Source organism: Schistocerca nitens, chromosome 5 (genome assembly GCF_023898315.1).
Source record: "Schistocerca nitens isolate TAMUIC-IGC-003100 chromosome 5, iqSchNite1.1, whole genome shotgun sequence".
Classification (NCBI taxonomy): domain Eukaryota; kingdom Metazoa; phylum Arthropoda; class Insecta; order Orthoptera; family Acrididae; genus Schistocerca; species Schistocerca nitens.
In genome coordinates, this window is record NC_064618.1 from 18,247,638 (window position 1) to 18,271,166 (window position 23,529).

The following is a 23,529-nucleotide window of genomic DNA, read 5'->3' on the forward strand; positions in this document are numbered from 1 at the left end:
CATCAATCAACTGAAGTATTTCTTCTGTTACCCATGGTTTCTTCGCAGCTACATTCTTTGTATCTACGTTTTCCTTCCCAACTTCTGTGATGGTCCTTTTTAGAGATGTCCATTCCTCTTCAACTGTACTGCATACTGCGCTATTCCTTCTTGCTGTATCTATAGCGTTAGAGAACTTCAAACGTATCTCGTCATTCCTTAGTACTTCCGTATCCCACTTCTTTGCGTATTGATTCTCCCTGACTAATGTCTTGAACTTCAGCCTACTCTTCATCACTACTACACTCCTGGAAATGGAAAAAAGAACACATTGACACCGGTGTGTCAGACCCACCATACTTGCTCCGGACACTGCGAGAGGGCTGTACAAGCAATGATCACACGCACGGCACAGCGGACACACCAGGAACCGCGGTGTCGGCCGTCGAATGGCGCTAGCTGCGCAGCATTTGTGCACCGCCGCCGTCAGTGTCAGCCAGTTTGCCGTGGCATACGGAGCTCCATCGCAGTCTTTAACACTGGTAGCATGCCGCGACAGCGTGGACGTGAACCGTATGTGCAGTTGACGGACTTTGAGCGAGGGCGTATAGTGGGCATGCGGGAGGCCGGGTGGACGTACCGCCGAATTGCTCAACACGTGGGGCGTGAGGTCTCCACAGTACATCGATGTTGTCGCCAGTGGTCGGCGGAAGGTGCACGTGCCCGTCGACCTGGGACCGGACCGCAGCGACGCACGGATGCACGCCAAGACCGTAGGATCCTACGCAGTGCCGTAGGGGACCGCACCGCCACTTCCCAGCAACTTAGGGACACTGTTGCTCCCGGGGTATCGGCGAGGACCATTCGCAACCGTCTCCATGAAGCTGGGCTACGGTCCCGCACACCGTTAGGCCGTCTTCCGCTCACGCCCCAACATCGTGCAGCCCGTCTCCAGTGGTGTCGTGACAGGCGTGAATGGAGGGACGAATGGAGACGTGTCGTCTTCAGCGATGAGAGTCGCTTCTGCCTTGGTGCCAATGATAGTCGTATGCGTGTTTGGCGCCGTGCAGGTGAGCGCCACAATCAGGACTGCATACGACCGAGGCACACAGGGCCAACACCCGGCATCATGGTGTGGGGAGCGATCTCCTACACTGGCCGTACACCACTGGTGATCGTCGAGGGGACACTGAATAGTGCACGGTACATCCAAACCGTCATCGAACCCATCGTTCTACCATTCCTAGACCGGCAAGGGAACTTGCTGTTCCAACAGGACAATGCACGTCCGCATGTATCCCGTGGCACCCAACGTGCTCTAGAAGGTGTAAGTCAACTACCCTGGCCAGCAAGATCTCCGGATCTGTCCCCCATTGAGCATGTTTGGGACTGGATGAAGCGTCGTCTCACGCGGTCTGCACGTCCAGCACGAACGCTGGTCCAACTGAGGCGCCAGGTGGAAATGGCATGGCAAGCCGTTCCACAGGACTACATCCAGCATCTCTACGATCGTCTCCATGGGAGAATAGCAGCCTGCATTGCTGCGAAAGGTGGATATACACTGTACTAGTGCCGACATTGTGCATGCTCTGTTGCCTGTGTCTATGTGCCTGTGGTTCTGTCAGTGTGATCATGTGATGTATCTGACCCCAGGAATGTGTCAATAAAGTTTCCCCTTCCTGGGACAATGAATTCACGGTGTTCTTATTTCAATTTCCAGGAGTGTATATTGTGATCTGAGTCTATATCTGCTCCTGGGTACGCCTTACAATCCAGTATCTGATTTCTGAATCTCTGTCTGACCATGATGTAATCTAATTGAAATCTTGCCGTATCTCCCGGCCTTTTCCAAGTATACCTCCTCCTCTTGTGATTCTTGAACAGGGTATTCGCTATTACTAGCTGAAACTTGTTACAGAACTCAATTAGTCTTTCTACTCTTTCTTTCCTTGTCCCAAGCCCATATTCTCCTGTAACCTTTTCTTCTACTCCTTCCCCTACAACTGCATTCCAGTCGCCCATGACTATTAGATTTTCGTCCCCCTTTACACACTGCTTTACCCTTTCAATATCCTCATACACTTTCTCTGTCTGTTCATCTTCAGATTGCGACATCGGCATGTATACCTGAACTATCGTTGTCGGTGTTGGTCTGCTGTCGATTCTGATTAGAACAACCCGGTCACTGAACTGTTCACAGTAACACACCCTCTGCCCTACCTTCCTATTCATAACGAATCCTACACCTGTTATACCATTTCCTGCTGCTGTTGATATTACTCGATACTCATCTGACCAGAAATCCTTGTCTTCCTTCCACTTCACTTCACTGACCCCTACTATATCTAGATTGAGCCTTTGCATTTCCCTTTTCAGATTTTCTAGTTTCCCTACAACGTTCAAGCTTCTGACATTCCACGCCCCGACTCGTAGAACGTTATCCTTTCGTTGATTATTCAATCTTTTTCTCATGGTAACCTCCCCCTTGGCAGTCCCCTCCCGGAGATCCGAATGGGGGACTATTCCGGAATCTTTTGCCAATGGAGAGATCATCATGACACTTCTTCAATTACAGGCCACATGTCCTGTGGATACACGTTACGTGTCTTTAATGCAGTGGTTTCCATTGCCTTCTGCATCCTCATGTCGTTGATCATTGCTGATTCTTCCGCCTTTAGGGGCAATTTCCCACCCCTAGGACAAGAGAGTGCCCTGAACCTCTATCCGCTCCTCCGCCCTCTTTGACAAGCCCGTTGACAGAATGAGGCTGACTTCTTATGCCGGAAGTCTTCGGCCGCCAATGCTGATAATTTATCAAAATTTAGGCAGTGGCGGGGATCGAACCCGGGACCGAAGACGTTTTGACTATGAATCAAAGACGCTACCCCTAGACCTAACTAACCTAAGGACAGCACACAACACTCAGTCATCACGAGGCAGAGAAAATCCCTGACCCCGTCGGGAATCGAACCCGGGAACCCGGTCGTGGGAAGCGAGAACGCTACCGCACGACCACGAGATGCGGGCTGAACTTTATCCACTGATCCTCAACACTATATGTACTTGAGACAAAACTTTTGTGTTGAGCCGTCAGGTACTCTGTAATCTGCTTTTTGTCACTTTTGCTAAACAGAAAAATCTTCCTACCTTTTTTAATATTTCTATTTACGGCTGAAATCATCGATGCCGTAACCGCTTTATGATCGCTGATTCCCTGTTCTGCGTTAACTGTTTCAAATAGTTCGGGTCTGTTTGTCACCAGAAGGTCTAATATGTTATCGCCACGAGTCGGTTCTTTGTTTAACTGGTCAAGGTAGTTTTCAGATAAAGCACTTAAAAAAATTTCACTGGATTCTTTGTCCCTGCCACCCGTTATGAACGTTTGAGTCTCCCAGTCTATATCCGGCAAATTAAAATCTCCACCCAGAACTATAACATGGTGGGGAAATCTACTCGAAATATTTTCCAAATTATCCTTCAGGTGCTCGGCCACAACAGCTGCTGAGCCAGGGGGCCTATAGAGACATCCAATTACCATGTCCTTAGGTTTAAGTAGTTCTAAGTTCTAGGGGACTTATGACCACAGCAGTTGAGTCCCATAGTGCTCAGAGCCATTTGAACCATTTTTTTGATAAAGTTCAAAACCATCGTACAATATGCGTTAGATGAGTATGTGCCAAGCAAGATCGTAAGAGATGGAAAAGAGCCACCGTGGTACAACAACCGAGTTAGAAAACTGCTGCGGAAGCAAAGGGAACTTCACAGCAAACGTAAACATAGCCAAAGCCTTGCAGGCAAACAAAAATTACGCGAAGCGAAATGTAGTGTGAGGAGAGCTATGCGAGAGGCGTTCAATGAATTCGAAAGTAAAGTTCTATGTACTGACTTGGCAGAAAATCCTAAGATATTTTGGTCTTATGTCAAAGCGGTAGGTGGATCAAAACAAAATGTCCAGACACTCTGTGACCAAAATGGTACTGAAACAGAGGGTGACAGACTAAAGGCCGAAATACTAAATGTGTTTTTCCAAAGCTGTTTCACAGAGGAAGACTGCACTGTAGTTCTTTCTCTAGATTGTCGCACAGATGACAAAATGGTAGATATCGAAATAGACGACAGAGGGATAGAGAAACAATTAAAATCGCTCAAAAGAGGAAAGGCCGCTGGACCTGATGGGATACCAGTTCTATTTTACACAGAGTACGCGAAGGAACTTGCCCTCCTCCTTGCAGCGGTGTACCGTAGGTATCTAGAAGAACGTAGCGTTCCAAAGATTGGAAAAGGGCACAGGTCATTCCCGTTTTCAAGAAGGGACGTCGAACAGATGTGCAGAACTATAGACCTATATCTCTAACGTCGATCAGTTGTAGAATCTTGGAACACGTATTATGTTCGAGTATAATGACTTTCCTGGAGACTAGAAATCTACTCTGTAGGAATCAGCATGGGTTTCGAAAAAGACGGTCGTGTGAAACCCAGGTCGCGCTATTCGTCCACGAGACTCAGAGGGCAATAGACACGGGTTCACAGGTAGATGCCGTGTTTCTTGACTTCCGCAAGGCGTTCGATACAGTTCCCAACAGTCGTTTAATGAACAAAGTAAGAGCATATGGACTATCAGACCAATTGTGTGATTGGATTGAGGAGTTCCTAGATAACAGAACGCAGCATGTCATTCTCAATGGAGACAAGTCTTCCGAAGTAAGAGTGATTTCAGGTGTGCCACGGGGGAATGTCATGGGACCGTTGCTGTTCACAATATACATAAATGACCTTGTGGATGACATCGGAAGTTCACTGAGGCTTTTTGCAGGTGATGCTGTGGTGTATCGACAGGTTGTAACAATGGAAAATTGTACTGAAATGCAGGAGGATCTGCAGCGAATTGACGCATGGTGCAGGGAATGGCAATTGAATCTCAATGTAGACAATTGTAATGTGCTGCGAATACTTAGAAAGAAAGATCCCATATGATTTAGCTACAATATAGCAGGTCAGCAACTGGAAGCAGTTAATTCCATAAATTATCTGGGAGTACGCATTAGGAGTGATCTAAAATGGAATGATCATATAAAGTTGATCGTCGGTAAAGCAGATGCCAGACAGATTCATTGGAAGAATCCTAAGGAAATGCAATCCGGTAACAAACGAAGTAGGTTACAGTACGCTTGTTCGCCCACTGCTCGAATACTGCTCAGTGGTGTGGGATCCGTACCAGATAGGGTTGACAGAAGAGATAGAGAAGATGCAACGGAGAGCAGCGCGCTTCGTTACAGGATCATTTAGTAATCGCGAAAGCGTTACGGAGATGACAGATAAACTCCAGTGGAGTCCAGCAGTATATTGCTTTCTCCTACGTATATCTCGCGAAGAGACCATGAGGATAAAATCAGAGATATTAGAGGCCACACAGAAGCATACAGACAATCCTTCTTTCCACGAACGATACGAGACTGGAATAGAAGGGAGAACCGATAGAGGTACTCATCAGGGTACCCTCCGCCACACACCGTCAGGTGGCTTGCGGAGTATGGATGTAGATATAGAAAGTGCAACTGAGGCGGAATTAGGGGAACCAGCCCGCATTCGCCGAGGGAGATGGAAAACCGCCTCAAGAACCACCCACAGGCTGGCCGGCACACCGGGCGGGCCTCGACACTGATCCGCCGGGCGGATTCGTGCCGGGGACCGTGGGGTCACGCCTTTCCGCCCGGAAAGCAGTGCGTTATATGGCACGGATAACCGGGCGGGCGTGTAATTTGTGCTCCAGTCCACGCGTAGCATCACAACGACACGGCTCTGTGACAAGGCAGTTGCGTTGGGAGTAAATAGAGGACAAGCTCGTAAAAATGTGTTGCCATTATCGTCAACTTTAGAACTTGGGAGTTGATCTACCGTGTGTTGACGTGTTTGAGGATGAGATTCAGTGAAAATGGGGCTGAAAGTCAGCCAAACAAGAAGCGTTTCAATGAGGTTAATGCGTCATTTTCCCATTAGATGTCATACCCGTCTCTCCAGCGATCGAAATTTTGTCTCCATTTGTTTTGGATTATGATTGGTGGAATAGCTGTTACAAGTGTCGTACAGTCATCGGGAAAGAGCGTTGCTAACCCGAGAGAGAGTTGAACACGTTTGCTTTTTGTTTCGTAAATGAAGACTAAACTATATTTTCAGTTCTACACACTTTGATGGTAAAATATGTAGCTCATATGTAAAAGAGTTTTTCTTTCGTCCAAGCGTTACTGATTTCGTACAGAAGCAATACAAGATATCCTCAAATTTTTAGTGTAAGAAACTGAAATTGAAACGAAATTCAGAAGTTGTTCACAGAAGTGTGTTTTATGTGTAAGATATGCATATAAAAAAGTAAACTGGGATATGTACTCACTTTTGAGAAGGATATGCAGTTATTTTTCTCAGCTGTAAAATTTAGAAAGTCAGATTTAAGCCGTTTCTTCACTAAACCAATTATTTATTACTTTAGATCGTGAAAGTACTTCAAGTGTACTAGAATTTCAGTTTTATTATTTTGATGCTGCATGCATTATGTTGGTGAAGTCTTAGTGCGATATCTCTAAAAATTATTCGTTCTCTGGTGACAATGTGACTATGTACTGACAACTTAATGTTTGTTTCAACAGAGTAAGTTTGACATGTGGAGGCTGCTTACGAGTTATGGTGTAAAAAGATACACTTCAACACGGATAGTCTGTAATCCGAAAAGCGTGTATAAAGTGAGTGTGTGGTGCGAGATTGCAAAATAAAAGTCTATTAGTTGGCAGGCGCGTTTTGCAGCAGACGGCAGAAGCGTGCGTGCGGTGCAGAGCAGAGCAGTACTCACGTGCGGCGCGCTGGCCCCGCTGCTGTACAAGATGAGGCCGTTGGGCTCGTTGGTGCGGATCTTGAACGAGATGGAGCTGGACCGCGACGACTCCAGCGAGGGCAGCACCTGCGGGGCAAGACAGAGGGTGCGCCTGAGTGAGGCGGCTGTGGCGGCGCCGGCGTGCCTGTCCACGTCGTTCAGCGCGCTCAGCGTGGCGCTGGCAAACTACTTCCAGTCGTTAGACGGCCCACCAGCACGTATGTACAAATAAAGAGGGCATCCGTCAGTTTCATATGGCAACCGTCAAAAAACGGATGAGCCCAATATAGTGTTCCTTCGTCACGAAAGTAAGAAAACGTAAGAGCTAAAAACATCTACATCTACAAGGGGAACGAAATGAAACAGGTCTGCAAAATGTCTCACGCACCTTAGGTAGGCAACCCTTCTTACACCGTACATCCGAGACGGATATTTTCCGGGCCAGTTTTAATTCGTCCTTCCCCCCCCTTTCCCATCCTGTCCGTTATACATCTATGTTTCGCACTTACTGTATCTGGCAGAGGAGACTTGGTATGCTGCATCCTTTCTTATTCCAGTCACTGTTCGTAAGCTTCAGTTACAAATCGGCTCTCTCCAATTTTACTTTCATGGTGTTTTCGCGAATTATATGTAGGAGGAAACATTATGTCTACGGATGTGTGTGCTCTACGAATTTTAACAGTAAACCTTAAAGTGACGTACATCATCTCTCTTCAGAGCGACTTCTCTACACACAGCAGAAACATCCGCCAATTGTCTCACGGAGCTTCTGAAGTTATTCTGACAAATTATTTGTGTATATTCCTATAATACTCCCTTAGGGTACACGTGAATCTACTCGGGCGTCTGAAGGCTTCTCCCCGTCAACAACGACATGCCGCGTTAAAAGTCTTGCTTTTAGCCTAGTTTTCAAAGTACGGACAATATTTGTATGTAGAACATACGCATTTACTGTCTTTTAAAGGAAACAAATACTATGTTAGTTTGTACCTGCTTATTTAGCAGTTTAATTATTTAATACAAATTTTACAGGAATTGGGATTCTGCTTATTTCCAGGATTCTCTAAATTCACCAGATTCTGTTTACTCTATAACAACAGAAGTACGCACAACACCAAAGGTGACGCGTCAGTTAGTACTACAGTAGCGGATAGGCACACGAGCGGGTCTGCTGTCCACGGTGTCACTACGCTACACAAGTGTAACTCAGAAGGTGTAGTGAGAGTGTCAAATGCAAGAACACAGAAACAGAACCAGTAAGCTACTGTTGGACCAGTTAATTAACGACTTCACTCAGTTCTACAGTTCTAGATTTCTGGACAAATCACCTAAAAAGCAAAAGCAAGCCGTGCCGCAGGGCGCAATGTTTTTGGGTGTAGAAATGTGTCTGCGATATACATCCAAGTCCCGCCCCTTTCCACAATTAGACACAAGATTCTGTGCATAGTAGTAACGTATTATCTATTGTACATTTCAGAATAGTACGTAAGAATTGGAACTTTGGGAGGATCTTAATTTTGTGAATATGAATAACTTAACCTTTTTATTGTTTTGAGCCGTCATTCCGTTAGCATGTTGGAACTAAGTCACCGTTTGCCTTCATCTTCGATACGTGTCTAAACTCACGTCGTGTTAGTTACAGGCACACAAGTCAGTTGCTGTAGATTTGCCGAAGAAATGGCCTAAAACCGTCGAGTCTAGCGGGCGGCATCCATCTCGGCTCTTGGCCACTCCATTCTGCACGAGACTGCCACTCCAGCGATATGCCAGTCCTGTTCCAGCAGCGCTCTCTTTGCCATACGACGTTCACCAGACACGAAATTCGCCACGAGTAAGTATTTGCACATTTTTGTACTTGCAAGTTTAAAAACAAAGGTAGGCCCGGAGATGAAGCTGAAAACCTAGCCCTCGTTCATGAAGCAGCGCTGCTTCCCGGCGCCTACGAAGGCGTTGCTGTTATATAGTTCAGAAATGAGTTTTTCAATTACGATTGAGACTGAACAGGAATCTGTTGAAATGCTACAATGGTTGTATCAACAGACTTTTCTTTTAGCTCTAGATTAGCCATTCCTTCATGTTAAACTCGTATGTCGTTCGCGCTACTAATAGGAAGTTGAGAATTTCTTTATTCAGTGACATGGTCGTTTAGACGGTAACTAAAACATACTACTGGTGACAGAATATGTTTTCAAGTCATCAGTCGTTGCAAAAGGCTCGATGCTATCTTCATTCTTTGTCTATCTTTTCATCACTTTGTCTATCTTTCCACATCCCACATCCCTGGTAACCTGCTCCACAGACTGTGGTCGCGGTCCGCATCTAGTACTTCCCCCCCCCCCCTCCTCCCCCCCGTCTACTGTTCTGTTCTCCCCGTGGCTGCGGCAACGTGACTGAACGCCGACATCTGGCGGCTGGTGTGGAGCAGCAAGCAGCGAGGGCGCCGTAGTATGTGGTGGCGTTTGAAAAACTCCCCAGCCGCCAGCGTTTACACACTCGCCTCGCGTCCTGCCGAGGACCGTCTCTGCCACAGGCGCACCGCTGTCGCCTCCGGCGCGCACCGTTTCGTCTGTGATGTGGCTGCCTGCTGTTGACTCCTCACACACCGCACGATGGCATTCTTGCTGCGAATGATGCCTCAGCCGGTAGAGCCCGCCGAACTTATCCATCCTGATGTCACTTACTACACTGCTACTCGACGTAATGCTACGGTGTGGGTTAAGGATGTGGCGTTGTCACTTTTTTTAGTGAGGCCATGCAGAGTTGTTACACTTTTGGCACTGCTTAACTAGCAACGGTTTTACGGCGCAAGGTGTCGTACGGTTAGCTCTTTGTGAATCACTTGCGGCCGTCGTTTACGCATCCCACGTAGCATAGGGGTGTTCCAGCTGTGAGGGAGCCGCGGAGAGTGACGTCTGCCCATCGCGACGATGAATGCCGCCTGGTGGGTGGCGTTGCGGCCACGTGACGCGGTGGCAGCAGCGTGCGTGAGGAACAGCCGATAACGGAGGGGCTTAGCGAAGACATGGACTGCAAATGGGGAGATACACTGAGCTAAGCGACTTTGACGAAGGACAGATTACTGTTACGCAATGTGTGAAAGAGAATGTGAATGAGTATCTCAAAAACGGCATCGACCGAAAGAGGTAGAAGGACAGCGAAAGTACCACGACTCCTCAGAGAATGTCGGGCTCGTAGTCTTGTCCGCTCTGTAAAGTAGGACAGCTGTGCCGCGACAGCACAGTGACGGTGCGCGCACGAGTACTTCGCAGCACACGGTCCATCGTACATTTTCCAACACGGAGCTCCGCAGCAGACCACCCCCACGTGCTGACATGTTGACACAGTTACGACTGCAATTCGAGGGGTGCCATCGGGATTCGAAAGTCGATCGATCAAAACGTGTCGGATCTTCATGAGAATCACAAATGGTTCAAATGGCTCTGAGCACTATGGGACTTAACTTCTGAGGTCATCAGTCCCCTAGAACTTAGAACTACTTAAACCAAACTAAGGACATCACAAACATCCGTGCCCGAGGCAGGATTCGAACCTGCGTCCGTAGCGGTCGCGCGGTTCCAGACTGTAGCGCCTAGAACCGCTCGGCCCCTGCGGCCGGCTGAGACTCACATTTTTGCTACACTGGGTCGCTGGTCGAGGTGAAAGGTGCCTCCATCGAGCAGAGCGCCACGAACACGGGCTGGTGGCAGGCGCTACTCTCGTTCGCTAACAAGGCACCGACATCCCTTCGTGCTCGACGTCTTCCCCAACGGCGGTGTTATCTAATCATCCGGGTCCCGGAGCCAGAACAGTGCTACAGTGATCTGAGGAGCGTTACACTGAACTCACGTTGATGCCTCGGCAACCAATTGCGCCTGATGTAAATTCTGAGGAAGCCATCTGGGTCGCTGTTGGGCGCCACCAGTGGGTACGAAAAGCAGCGACCCGTTATTTACACGAATTACGTGACCTATGCGTAGACATGTAATGATAGATATCTTCAAAAATCTGCCAACAAACTGCCGGATCCCTGATCCATAGAATCAGTGATATACACTCCTGGAAATTGAAATAAGAACACCGTGAATTCATTGTCCCAGGAAGGGGAAACTTTATTGACACATTCCTGGGGTCAGATGCATCACATGATCACACTGACAGAACCACAGGCACATAGACACAGGCAACAGAGCATGCACAATGTCGGCACTAGTACAGTGTATATCCACCTTTCGCAGCAATGCAGGCTGCTGGCACATAGACACAGGCAACAGAGCATGCACAATGTCGGCACTAGTACAGTGTATATCCACCTTTCGCAGCAATGCAGGCTGCTATTCTCCCATGGAGACGATCGTAGAGATGCTGGATGTAGTCCTGTGGAACGGCTTGCCATGCCATTTCCACCTGGCGCCTCAGTTGGACCAGCGTTCGTGCTGGACGTGCAGACCGCGTGAGACGACGCTTCATCCAGTCCCAAACATGCTCAATGGGGGACAGATCCGGAGATCTTGCTGGCCAGGGTAGTTGACTTACACCTTCTAGAGCACGTTGGGTGGCACGGGATACATGCGGACGTGCATTGTCCTGTTGGAACAGCAAGTTCCCTTGCCGGTCTAGGAATGGTAGAACGATGGGTTCGATGACGGTTTGGATGTACCGTGCACTATTCAGTGTCCCCTCGACGATCACCAGTGGTGTACGGCCAGTGTAGGAGATCGCTCCCCACACCATGATGCCGGGTGTTGGCCCTGTGTGCCTCGGTCGTATGCAGTCCTGACTGTGGCGCTCACCTGCACGGCGCCAAACACGCATACGACCATCATTGGCACCAAGGCAGAAGCGACTCTCATCGCTGAAGACGGCACGTCTCCATTCGTCCCTCCATTCACGCCTGTCGCGACACCACTGGAGGCGGGCTGCACGATGTTGGGGCGTGAGCGGAAGACGGCCTAACGGTGTGCGGGACCGTAGCCCAGCTTCATGGAGACGGTTGCGAATGGTCCTCGCCGATACCCCAGGAGCAACAGTGTCCCTAATTTGCTGAGAAGTGGCGGTGCGGTCCCCTACGGCACTGCGTAGGATCCTACGGTCTTGGCGTGCATCCGTGCGTCGCTGCGGTCCGGTCCCAGGTCGACGGGCACGTGCACCTTCCGCCGACCACTGGCGACAACATCGATGTACTGTGGAGACCTCACGCCCCACGTGTTGAGCAATTCGGCGGTACGTCCACCCGGCCTCCCGCATGCCCTCTATACGCCCTCGCTCAAAGTCCGTCAACTGCACATACGGTTCACGTCCACGCTGTCGCGGCATGCTACCAGTGTTAAAGACTGCGATGGAGCTCCGTATGCCACGGCAAACTGGCTGACACTGACGGCGGCGGTGCACAAATGCTGCGCAGCTAGCGCCATTCGACGGCCAACACCGCGGTTCCTGGTGTGTCCGCTGTGCCGTGCGTGTGATCATTGCTTGTACAGCCCTCTCGCAGTGTCCGGAGCAAGTATGGTGGGTCTGACACACCGGTGTCAATGTGTTCTTTTTTCCATTTCCAGGAGTGTATTTTGTTCCGAAGACGGACAAAGAAGCCATTAAGCTTGAAGTTTTGCCTCGTAAGTGTATTCCGTGGTTGTAGGGCCGTCTCGCGGCTGCGGATAGCCTCGGAAAAAATTTCAGGTTTAAAACCTTTGTCCTCTCTCTCTCTCTCTCTCTCTCTCTCTCTCTCTTTTTACGGGACGATCGGAGGTTTTTTCGTTTTTGTTCGCGGTGGGAGCCCGAAGTGGTAGCAAAAGTCTTTCACAGTTAGCTTTTCAGGTAAATGTCGTGTGACTCGGGGCCCCCTGTCGGGTATACCGTTCGATGGGTGCAAGTCTTTCGATTTGACTCCCCTTCGGCGACTTGCGCGTCGATGGGGATGGAATGATGGTGATTAGGACAACACAACACCCAGTCCCTCGGCGGTGAAAATCTCCGACCCAGCCGGGAATCGAAACCGGGCCCTTAGGATTGACATTCTGTGGCGCTGACCACTCAGCTACCTGGGGTGGACAACTTTTCAGGTGAAAGCGGCGGTCGCACTGGACAGTTTTTGTTGGATGTTAGACAGATTCTGCGGGTAGTGTCGGTGTTAGGGGGCCAACGGCTGAAGTGGAAGAGCTCTAGAGAGGAGTAAAAAAATCAGTCAAGCGCGAATCTGGAAACCGAGAGGTGATATCTAATCTCGATCGGAGTAAAGAAAAGGTAATGAAGCAAAATCGTATAGGGGGGAAGAAACGAAGTGCGAGGTGGAATCCTCGTCCGAGTCCACTCTGGCTACCATCAGACGGACACCGCCGGCGGCTGCGGCTGCGGCTGCTCCGCGCCCTCCACGACGGGTCGGCACCCAGGCAGCCGAGCAGGGCCCAGCCGAAACCGTCTCCACCCGTCCACGGCCCCAGCGTCACACACTGTGTCTTCCGTACTGCTCTTCGCAGGTGTACCACTAACCTATCTGCTCTTCTGATAAGTGTCCTCCACAGACTTCATTCGTCATCCATTCGTTTCAGTAATGCCTCATTTCGTATTTTACTTCTCCACTTTGACAGCGCCACATTTCAAACCGCGCAGTTTTTTTTCCACCAGATTTATGGTGGCACACCTTTCATTTCCATACAGTACAGTGTAACAGGCTAATAGTATCGGAAGTTTGTTTCCCAGTTCTATATCGAAATCCGACACTAGCAGAGCTCATTACTGAGGAAAGCTTTCTTCTTGTGTACCGATCTAACTCTGCTACACCACCTTTAGCCACCTTTCTTAGATTCACTTCTTCACTCTGCCACGTCGTTCCCAGTTTTGATGTTAACTATGTCATTTCCTTGCTAGTTCTCTTAATCACTTTAGTTTTTCGTTCCTCGCCTATAAGCCGTATCCTCCCCTCTGTAAGCTGCCCATATATAATTCAGCTGGTGTCCTAAGCCTTCCTTACTCGCTGCGAGGAAATCTGTGCCACCAGTCAACCTTACCATAGCTACTCGTTCCCTCTGTACGTCAACCCCTCTTGCGATTATTTTTTTACTCGTTCGTCGCTTTTTCTACCTACACGTAGAATTACAGTGGTGACAGTCTTTAACCCTACGTTACACCAACCTTAACGCGATCTTTTCTTTCTTGATCTTTCCAGTATTTTCATTAACTTTTCGAAGATCAGTTGTTCAACGAAAAGATCAGTGCCTGCCAGATTTTGGATGAACTCCATCTGAGTGCTGAAACGGAAAGCTACACTACAGAAGCTCGGCTGCTGGGGAGAGTACTGAAACAATTGTTCTGGAATACCACAGAGGCTGCGACAGTCTGTTCTAAGAAAGTGTCCTCTTGTAATGTGTGCACGATGGCTCGATAAGTGATGCTGGGCTACAAACTGGAGCGTAGGTTTCTGTGACGTCAAGTTAGCCACGGAACTACACGGCTCTCAGCGGAGGAGGGGAGGCCTGGCTAGCTATAGCGGGGCTAGCGCGGTGGTAGTGTCGGGTGGGTGGGGGGAGGGAGGGTGGCTTCTCGGCTTACCAGAGTGCTGTCCGGGCTGTGGAAGGTGACGGGCAGCCACGCCTGCGGGCACAAGAGGCACACACGTCACACAGGGCGCGGAGTGCTCGCCAGCCAGCCAGTCCCCACCCACGTTCCTGTTCAGCTACTCACTAAAACAGACTTGTGCTTTACCAAAAATTTCCCATAAACTGAAAAAAATAGCAAATAAATGTAAATAGACACTGGAGTCCAGTGGTGTACCGGAAGCGGGGCCCATGGGACGAATTTCTCGGGCGAAAAATCTTTAGGGGCACAAAAAATTGTAAGACACAATTTGTATCACAAAATAAGACAATATTTCAGGGTTCGAATATAGTGCTCATCATAATTAATGTCCTAGATTAATGTTTTTTTCGACGGTTAGGAAAGTGCTGTCGCTTGCTTCACGACTCCATTGGCTGCGTATCTGCTCACAAATGAAGGTTCCCCTAGTCGCCTACAACACGACTGAGATAAGAAAAAAAATAGCCTTTAGACACAACGGACAAGTAAATAATCCACACTACTATTATAAATGCGAAAGAAGGGTCTATTACGCTTTCACGACTAAACCGCTGAGCCGATTATAATAAAATTTTGTACGAAGATACCTTGAACACTGAGGAAGAACATAGGATCATTCAGAAAGCGTGTAGTACAACATACACTACTGGCCATTAAAATTGCTACACCACGAAGATAACGTGCTACAGACGCGATATTTAACCAACAGGAAGAAAATGCTGTGATATGCAAATGATTAGCTTTCCAGAGTATTCACACAACGCTGGCGCCGGTGGCGACACCTACAACGTGTTGACATGAGGAAAGCTTCCAACCGATTTCTCATACACGAACGGCAGTTGACAGGCGTTGCCTCGTGAAACGTTGTTGTGATGCCTCGTGTAAGGAGGAGAAATGCGTACCATCACGTTTCCGACTTTGATAAAGGTCGGATTGTAGCCTATCGCGATTGCGGTTTATCGCATCGTGAGACCTCTGCTCGCATTGGGCGAGATCCAGTGACTGTTAGCAGAATATGGAATCGTTGGGTTCAGGACGGTAATACGGAACGCCGTGCTGGATCCCAACGGCCTCGTATCAGTAGCAGACGAGATGACAGCCATCTTATCCGCATGGCTGTAACGGATCGTGCACCGCGTCTCGATCCCTAAGTCAACAGGTGGGGGACGTTTGCAAGACAACAACCATCTGCACGAACAGTTCGACGACGTTTGCAGAAGCATGGACTATCAGGTCGAAGACCATTTCTGCGGTTACGCTTGACGCTGGATCACAGACAGGAGCGCCTGCGTCGGTGTACTCAACACGAACCTAGGTGCACGAATGGCATAACGTCATTTTTCCGGATGAATCCAAGTTCTGTTTGCAGCATAATGATGGTCGTATCGGTGTTTGGCGACGTCGCGGTGAACGCACAAGCGTGTATTCGTCATCGCCATACTGGCGTATCACCTGGAGTGATGGTGTAGGGTGCCACTGGTTACACGTCTCGGTCACCTCTTGTCCACATTGACGGCACTTTCAACAGTGGACGTTACATTTCAGATGTGTTAGGACCCGTGGCTCTACCCTTCATTATATCCCTTCGATACCCTACATTTCAGCAGGATAATGCACAACCGCATGTTGCAGGTACTGTACGGACCTTTCTGGATACAGAAAATGTTTGACTGCTGCCCTGGCCACCACATTCTCCAGATCTCTCATCAACTGAAAACGTCTGGTCAATGGTGGCCGAGCAACTGGCTCGTCACAATACGCCAGTCACTACTCTTCATGAACTGTGTTATCGTGCTGAAGCTGCATGGGCAGCTGTACCTGTACACGCCATCCAAGCTCTGTTTGACTCAATGCCCAGGCGTATCAAGGCCGTTATTACGGCCAGAGGTGGTTGTTCTGGGTACTGATTTCTCAGGATCTATGCACCCAAATTGCGTGAAAATGTAATCACATGTCAGCTCTAGTATAATATATTTGTCGAATGAATACCCGTTTATCATCTTCATTTCTTCTTGGTGTAGCAATTTTAATGGCTAGTAGTGTATTTATTCATCTGAAGAATATAACGCGAAGTACGTCTTTGAAAAAACTATATATGTTCTGACGTCTGAACTTTATCATAACAGTGAATATGCTTTTATTGTTTTATATGTTCTACATAATGCGATTCAACGTAATGAATACTACGTTTATACAATCCTTTACTTGTTTGATCCATGCTTTTGTACTAATACCTGTACTATTAATTGCGAAAGAAAAATCTATTGCATTTTCACGACTTTACTGATGAACCGATTCCGATGGCATTTGGTATGGAATCAGCTTGAACCCCGAGGAAGACCACAGGGTACTTTAGAAAGATGTGTGTCTGAGTATTGTTAACATTTTCAAATATGATACACGTGAGTGGCACGAAGACAATCCTAGCGCAATGGTCGGCCACTCTTAGTGTGTACGGATTATTCCGTGACACTGCAAATCCAATGTTATCGTGTGTGTGGTTTGTGATATTCCTGCACCATCTGGCATAGATGGAAAGTTTTGTTGCAGATACAAAAATGAAATCGGATGGTAAGCCCGGGAACTGTGTATAAAAGCCTGATGTAGCGCACAGTTGTAAGAGAGCTGAAGCCGCGAACTCACTCGAATCCAACAAAATACGGAACAATCCCATGTCCGCCGGGACGTGGTAGCAGTACGTCAGGCGGTCTCAAGAGCTACAGTGATACTAGAGAACAGTCACGAAGCCGTGGCATTCTAGACGCTGAGCGCCTCGCACCTGTTACGGACACTTGAAGACCGACAACTGCGGCGCCACTTAACCTTGTACCACAAGCAGAGTTGAACGTGGCAGGCTTTTGGCGAGGCTGCATGTCATTATGTTACATTATCTGACTATGTTATCAGTGTGTGAGGTCTTACTACCAGAGCATTACGTACCAGTCATTTCTCCCTTCCATTTTAATGCGTTATGGTACCTACATTATTGATGCATCCGCCAGCGATAACTGATTTGCGGTTAACATACTCTCTACACCACTGTATACGCAGGCATCTCGTAAAATTAGTTGCTTAGTTACTCACCATCGCTCACATGCGAGCGAAGCAACGGGTGACTGCTAGTATTTCCGTACTTTAGAATAATGCATGACAGTTTATCGATAAACGAGATTCTGAACAGCTTTTTTACTGCCAGCGCCAACCAATGTCTCACATAATTCGTTACCAGATACACACACTGAAGGTTCAGCTTCATTCTCTCTTGCGATTCAGTCGGTATTTGCTTACCTCGATCAAACTGTTTTCGCGCTTAGCTACGTCAGTGGTAGCAGTGCTCTATTAGTTTAGTTCTGTTCTGATACGAGGGACCCCTGTCACTACTCGAGTTTACAGGAGCTCCTGCGCCTCGCTGCTCGCTGCTCCCGGCTCCAGCCTCTCCGACGGGGCGGGCGCGCTGACGGCCGGTGGGGAGCAGAGCTCGCCGCACCGCCGGCAGTCAGCAGCCAGCAGTCAGCACGGATCGGCCCCACCAGCTTAGCCCGGGGCTGAGCGTCCAGTTAACACAGTACGGGACGGGACGGCATGTTTGGCGCTTTACGTGGAGAGGCGGAATCCTCTCGAGTTCCCACCCTGTCCCACGGAGTCTGAGCCACCACTGGCACAAACTACCGGTCCTCCTTGCCGCTGGACAGAAATGCCGGTATGTTGGCAAATCTGCGCTTAAGAAAATTTCCAACAGTTTTACCGTGGGAAGAACAGTCCGAAAAGCACCGAAACGCATACTTGCCTTGGCGTCGGAATGTGATTCCGGGCCTTTTCAGGGTGCGAAAGCACGTTTCTGATTGGTTTTTGGCATCTAAATGTTGGTGCGCGACAGCGAGGTCGATTCCAGCCCCGTCCTCTTATTGCAGGGGCATTTATTATTTTCTGTTTTTAGTGGAGACTCGCCAAGACTTGGCCTCGGGCACTAGTCTCAGGATCGCTAAGACTATAATAAGCAGATCTGGACTCGGGCCTTACGACAAGTCACTGGACTTTGATTTGGCACCTTCGGAGCTCGGATGAATATTTAGCGCTCGCTCCGTAGCAGCTGAGTGCATCACAGGGGCCGCACCAGCTCGCCCTGCGCCAGCCAGCAGCGGCGCAGCGGACGGCGACACCACGCAGGCTGGCCGTGGGCGCCGTAGGCGGGCCCGCGCTGCTGTGCGATCGTTCGGCGAAACGAATTTGGCCCGTTTGAGCAGAGGTGACTTCATTCCGCTAATCTCTCACCGTAACAAGCGCAACACGTAACTTTTTACAAGGCGACAGAAAAATACAGGGACACAGATTTACATCGCTATTTACTTCAAATGGTTCAAATGGCTCTGACAAGGGAACCTCCCCATCGCACCCCCCTCACATTTAGGTATAAATTGACACAGTGGATAGGCCTTGAAAAACTGAACACAGATCAATCGAGAAAACAGGAAGAAGTTGTGTGGAACTATGAAAAAATAAGCAAAATATACAAACTGAGTAGTCCATGTGCAAGATAGGCAACATAAAGGACAATGATAGCTGATGACCGCCGTGGTTTCGTGGTTAGAGTGTGCAACTGCGGAACAGAAGGTCCTCGGTTCGAGTCCACCCTCGAGTGAAACTTTTACTTTCTTTATTTTCGCAAAGTTACGATCTGTCCGTTCGTTCATTGACGTCCCTGTTCACTGTAATAAGTTTAGTGTCTGTGTTTTGCGACCGCACCGCAAAACCGTGCGATTAGTAGACGAAAGGACGTGCCTCTCCAATAGGAGCCGAAAACATTTGATCGCAAATTCATAGGTCAACCGATTCCTCCACAGGAAAACACGTCTGATATATTCTTTACGACACTGGTGACGGCATGTGCGTCACATGACAGGAATATGTTGTCGACCCACCTAACTTGCACACTTGGCGAATGGGTAAAAAGATTCTTCTACCTTCCCCGATTTAGGTTTTCTTGTGGATGTGATAATCACTTCAAAAAAAGTGATGGAAACATATGAGTTTGTCACATAAACTGCATCAAATGAATGCAACAGTTTCAGAGTCGCACAGTTTTCCCTGTGCTCTGTCAAAACATATGTTTTTTACGTTTTCAAATGTTTCCGTGCGTAGACCGTCAAATTATGTATATGTCCAAGCAAATCTGAACATGTCCTGGAATTTTGGAGAGCGAAGTTGATTATGTGTGAGTGCCTGAACCTTGATAATTATCTGAAAATAAAAAATTAAAATTTTCACCCGAGAGAATATTTGAACCAAAGACCTGTCGTTCCACAGCTGCTCAGGCTAGCCACGAGACCACGGCGCTCGTAAGCTAACATTCTCCTTGATGTTGCCTACCTTGGGCATGGACTACTCAGTTTGTATATTTTGCTTATTTTTTTCATAGTTCCACACAACTTCTTCCTGTTTTCTCGATTGATCTGTGTTCAGTTTTTCAAGGCCTATCCCTGTGCCAACTTATAACTAAATCTGAGGGGGGTGCGATGGGGAGGTTCCCTTGTGACCACTATGGGACTTAACATCTATGGTCAACAGTCCCCTAGAACTTAGAACTACTTAAACCTAAGTAACCTAAGGACATTACACAACACCCAGTCATCACGAGGCAGAGAAAATCCCTGACCCCGCCGGGAATCGAACCCGGGAACCCGGTCGTGGGAAGCGAGAACACTACCGCACGACCACGAGCTGCGGACTGCCATTTACTTCGATGCATATGGTACTTGAATGTTAAGTTAAATGTTAATGTGCTTCACAAACAAGTTTTTTTCCCTTAATTAAGAATACCTATGAACGGACCGAAGCTTTCAGGATTGTCCATCGTGTAAGTTTACCTACACGATGTACAGTCGCCGCAATGATCAAATGGTATGTGCGAATGTAGTCGTCTCAAGTTTTGGGGAGAAAATATTATTAGTAAATTACAGTTCCGGTGCAAAGATGGCCTATTGCGACGGAACCTGGCCCCGTGCAGTCTAACACTCGTAAAGCCGCACACACGAATGTCTAATCGTGCATATGCGTACACTACAAACACATATTTCCAAACTAGTTAAAATTATGAAACTTCTACCCGACCGCAAGCCCTTCTATTGCACTATCTCAAGCCATAGTAAAAAAACTGTTATTAATGCAGTGTCGAGAATGCTATAGCTGCAAAGAATAGCAACGTCTACACCAAGTTTATTCTCGCAGTCACTTTCTTTCGATGCCACCAATGTGTTTGTTCTAAAGTTCATATTAGACCAAATAAGACCTTGATCACAGATATTATGTCAAAATTGAGCAGGTTTCCACGCTACTATGAGCGTCGTCTTCAGAATTAAACCAACTGTTCTAAAACATAATAGGTATAATTAATAAACTAAAGTGTGTACTGACTGGAAAGAGATGCAGTACTTACAAGTCAAAGGCGACGTCATGAAAAGTTGTAAATAAAATAAGATGGCGAGCCGCTAAGGGCTGCTCGTACCTGAGTGAACACGGGTTGCAACAAGACTGAGGTGCCCACCTTAGAAAGTGTGGGCAAGTAAACACGGTGTTGCTACGAGCGCCATCCAGTAGCCGCAGAAACATCTAGGCTTATGTACATTCAAAATTACACACATGAAATTGTAATGAAGCTGATTCAGGCATAACGTAAGCACTAATAATTATAAGATGAAGTTACATATTTATCTGCTTTAAGCAGAGATACATTCTGTAACGTAAAAAAAACGTCAGTTATGACATACAAGAAAACAGGAAAATAACATTTCGGCAAACTGCATGAGGAAATCTGAATCAAAGATCAAGCAACGGCTTTATACAGTCGAAAAAGTTTTTATTTCGCAGCTGCAGCTTTTGTCAACTTCTCTGTGGCGGCGTTTTTTTTTTTCAGCTAACCAGTAGTACATGTTGAAACTATGCTCCTTCCATAAACAAAATGTTGCATAAAAAAGCTGCATCATTTTGCACCAATCTGAGATGACAACAGCAGCCGATTGCTTGCTTGCTTCATTGCCATGAAGATATTGTTGAACTGAAACGTGTTAAAAGGATGAAATACCTTGGCACGTTCCTTATGCTGACCGCAGCCAGGTGTTCAATCTGCCTCACTGGGACATATTTCTCTTCACTTGTCGTTGTCTTTCGTTCGAGTGTTTTATTCTTCACAACTCCAGTTCCTTTATACTTTTCTCTACAGTGCTTGCAAAGATCAACCATGCGGCTGTGCAACCTATGAGCTTATAAACTGCACCACTGATCAACACGTTGTAAAATCCGCTGTAAACGAAGACCGTAATCATTTTTCTTTTTCCGACAGTCGTGTACTTGCGATGGTCTCAACAGTTTCACGAGCAACTTGTGTGATCGCTACAGCAGAGGCTCGTGACTTGAAGCGCGCAGGTAAACGCACGAACCGTACTTGAGTCACCAGTTCAGAAGTTTCTCTCCGAACCCTCTTCTGAGGGTGCAGCCTAATTTTGCGGCGCTGTTATGGCGTTACTGTTTGCTCAAGTTTCACATATGTTATCCTGTTGAAGCCCTCTTGACGATTCTTTCCAATGCCACAGAAAAACCTATCTGACTCCATTTAAAAAAGGAACACGAAGTCGATGTCATAACCCGGTAGCGATAACCGTTCAGAATTGCTCGTGTACGTTGTAAAATTCACCACGTAGTCCACCCCTCGACATATTTACTCGCTCTGGATACGTTTGGGGTCGCTGCCTCGCCGTGAGTGTTTACACAAAGGCAAAGCAAGGAACCCCGAAAGCTGCCAACAGACCGCTAGTGACGACGTGGATGTGAATCCTTGTCTCGTACCCTGTCTTATGAAGGACGCTTTTATTTTTTATTTTTTTTATTTACACGGCAAATTCCGTAGTACCAAATTGAGGAGCAAATCTCAAATGTCACGGAACGTGTTAGTGCATGAAATTACAACATAAAAGTAATAAGATAAAAATAAAATGTTTATGAACCGGAAAAAAGTCAAACCATAAGTTTAAATGAACGTAGTCAACAATAAAACAAGAATCAGCTTAATTTTTCAAGGAACTCCTCGACAGAATAGAAGGAGTGACCCATGAGGAAACTCTTCAGTTTCGATTTGAAAGCGCGAGGATTACTGCTAAGATTTTTGAATTCGATTGTTAGCTTATTGAAAATGGATGCAGCAGTACGCTGCACTCCTTTCTGCACGAGAGTTACGGAAGGTCGATCGAAATGCAGGTTTGATTTCTGCCGAGGATTAACTGAGTAAAAGCTGCTTATTCTTGCGAATAAGCTAATATTATTGACAAGAAATGACAGTAAGGAATATATATACTGAGAGGTCAGTGTCAAAATACCCAGACTCGTGAACATGGGTCGACAAGAGGTTCTTGAACTTACACCACTTATTGCCCGAACCGCCCGTTTCCGTGCCAAAAATATGCTTTTAGAATGGAAAGAGTTACCCCAAATTATAATACGATACGACATTAAAATAAGTAAAGTAGGCTAATTTTCGTGTCGGACGATCACTCACTTCAGATACCGTTTGAATAGTAAAAATGACAGTATTAAGTACAAGATCCTGAACGTAGGCTTTCCACGACAGCTTACTCTGTATCTGAACACCTAGAAATTTGAACTGTTCAGTTTCACTAATCATATGCCCGTCCTGTGAAACTAAAACGTTAGGTTTTGTTGAATTGTGTGTTAGAAACTGTAAAATCTGCGTCTTCCTGTGATTTTTTATTTAATTCACCAGCAATGCTCAGAAAATTATTGATAAATACTGTACATATATCTGATTTATCAGTAACACAAATACACTCCTGGAAATTGAAATAAGAACACCGTGAATTCATTGTCCCAGGAAGGGAAAACTTTATTGACACATTCCTGGGGTCAGATACATCACATGATCACACTGACAGAACCACAGGCACATAGACACAGGCAACAGAGCATGCACAATGTCGGCACTAGTACAGTGTATATCCACCTTTCGCAGCAATGCAGGCTGCTATTCTCCCATGGAAACGATCGTAGAGATGCTGGATGTAGTCCTGTGGAACGGCTTGCCATGCCATTTCCACCTGGCGCCTCAGTTGGACCAG

At 47.3% G+C, this 23,529-nt stretch overlaps 1 protein-coding gene across 5 annotated transcripts in view; it reads right to left on the reverse strand.

The window, feature by feature from the left end:
- Positions 1 to 23,529, reverse strand: part of LOC126260117 (neurexin-1a) — a 2,420,624-nt gene that overhangs the window by 563,104 nt on the left and 1,833,991 nt on the right. For 4 of the 5 annotated variants that reach the window (XM_049957358.1, XM_049957357.1, XM_049957355.1 and 1 more), the window contains exons 9-10: positions 14,384 to 14,425; positions 6,821 to 6,928 (exon numbers count right to left, since the gene is read on the reverse strand). In XM_049957358.1, the coding sequence (XP_049813315.1) occupies positions 6,821 to 6,928; positions 14,384 to 14,425 (150 nt within the window). The remainder of the gene's footprint in view (positions 1 to 6,820; positions 6,929 to 14,383; positions 14,426 to 23,529) is intronic. The other variant, XM_049957356.1, reaches the window with a different exon arrangement.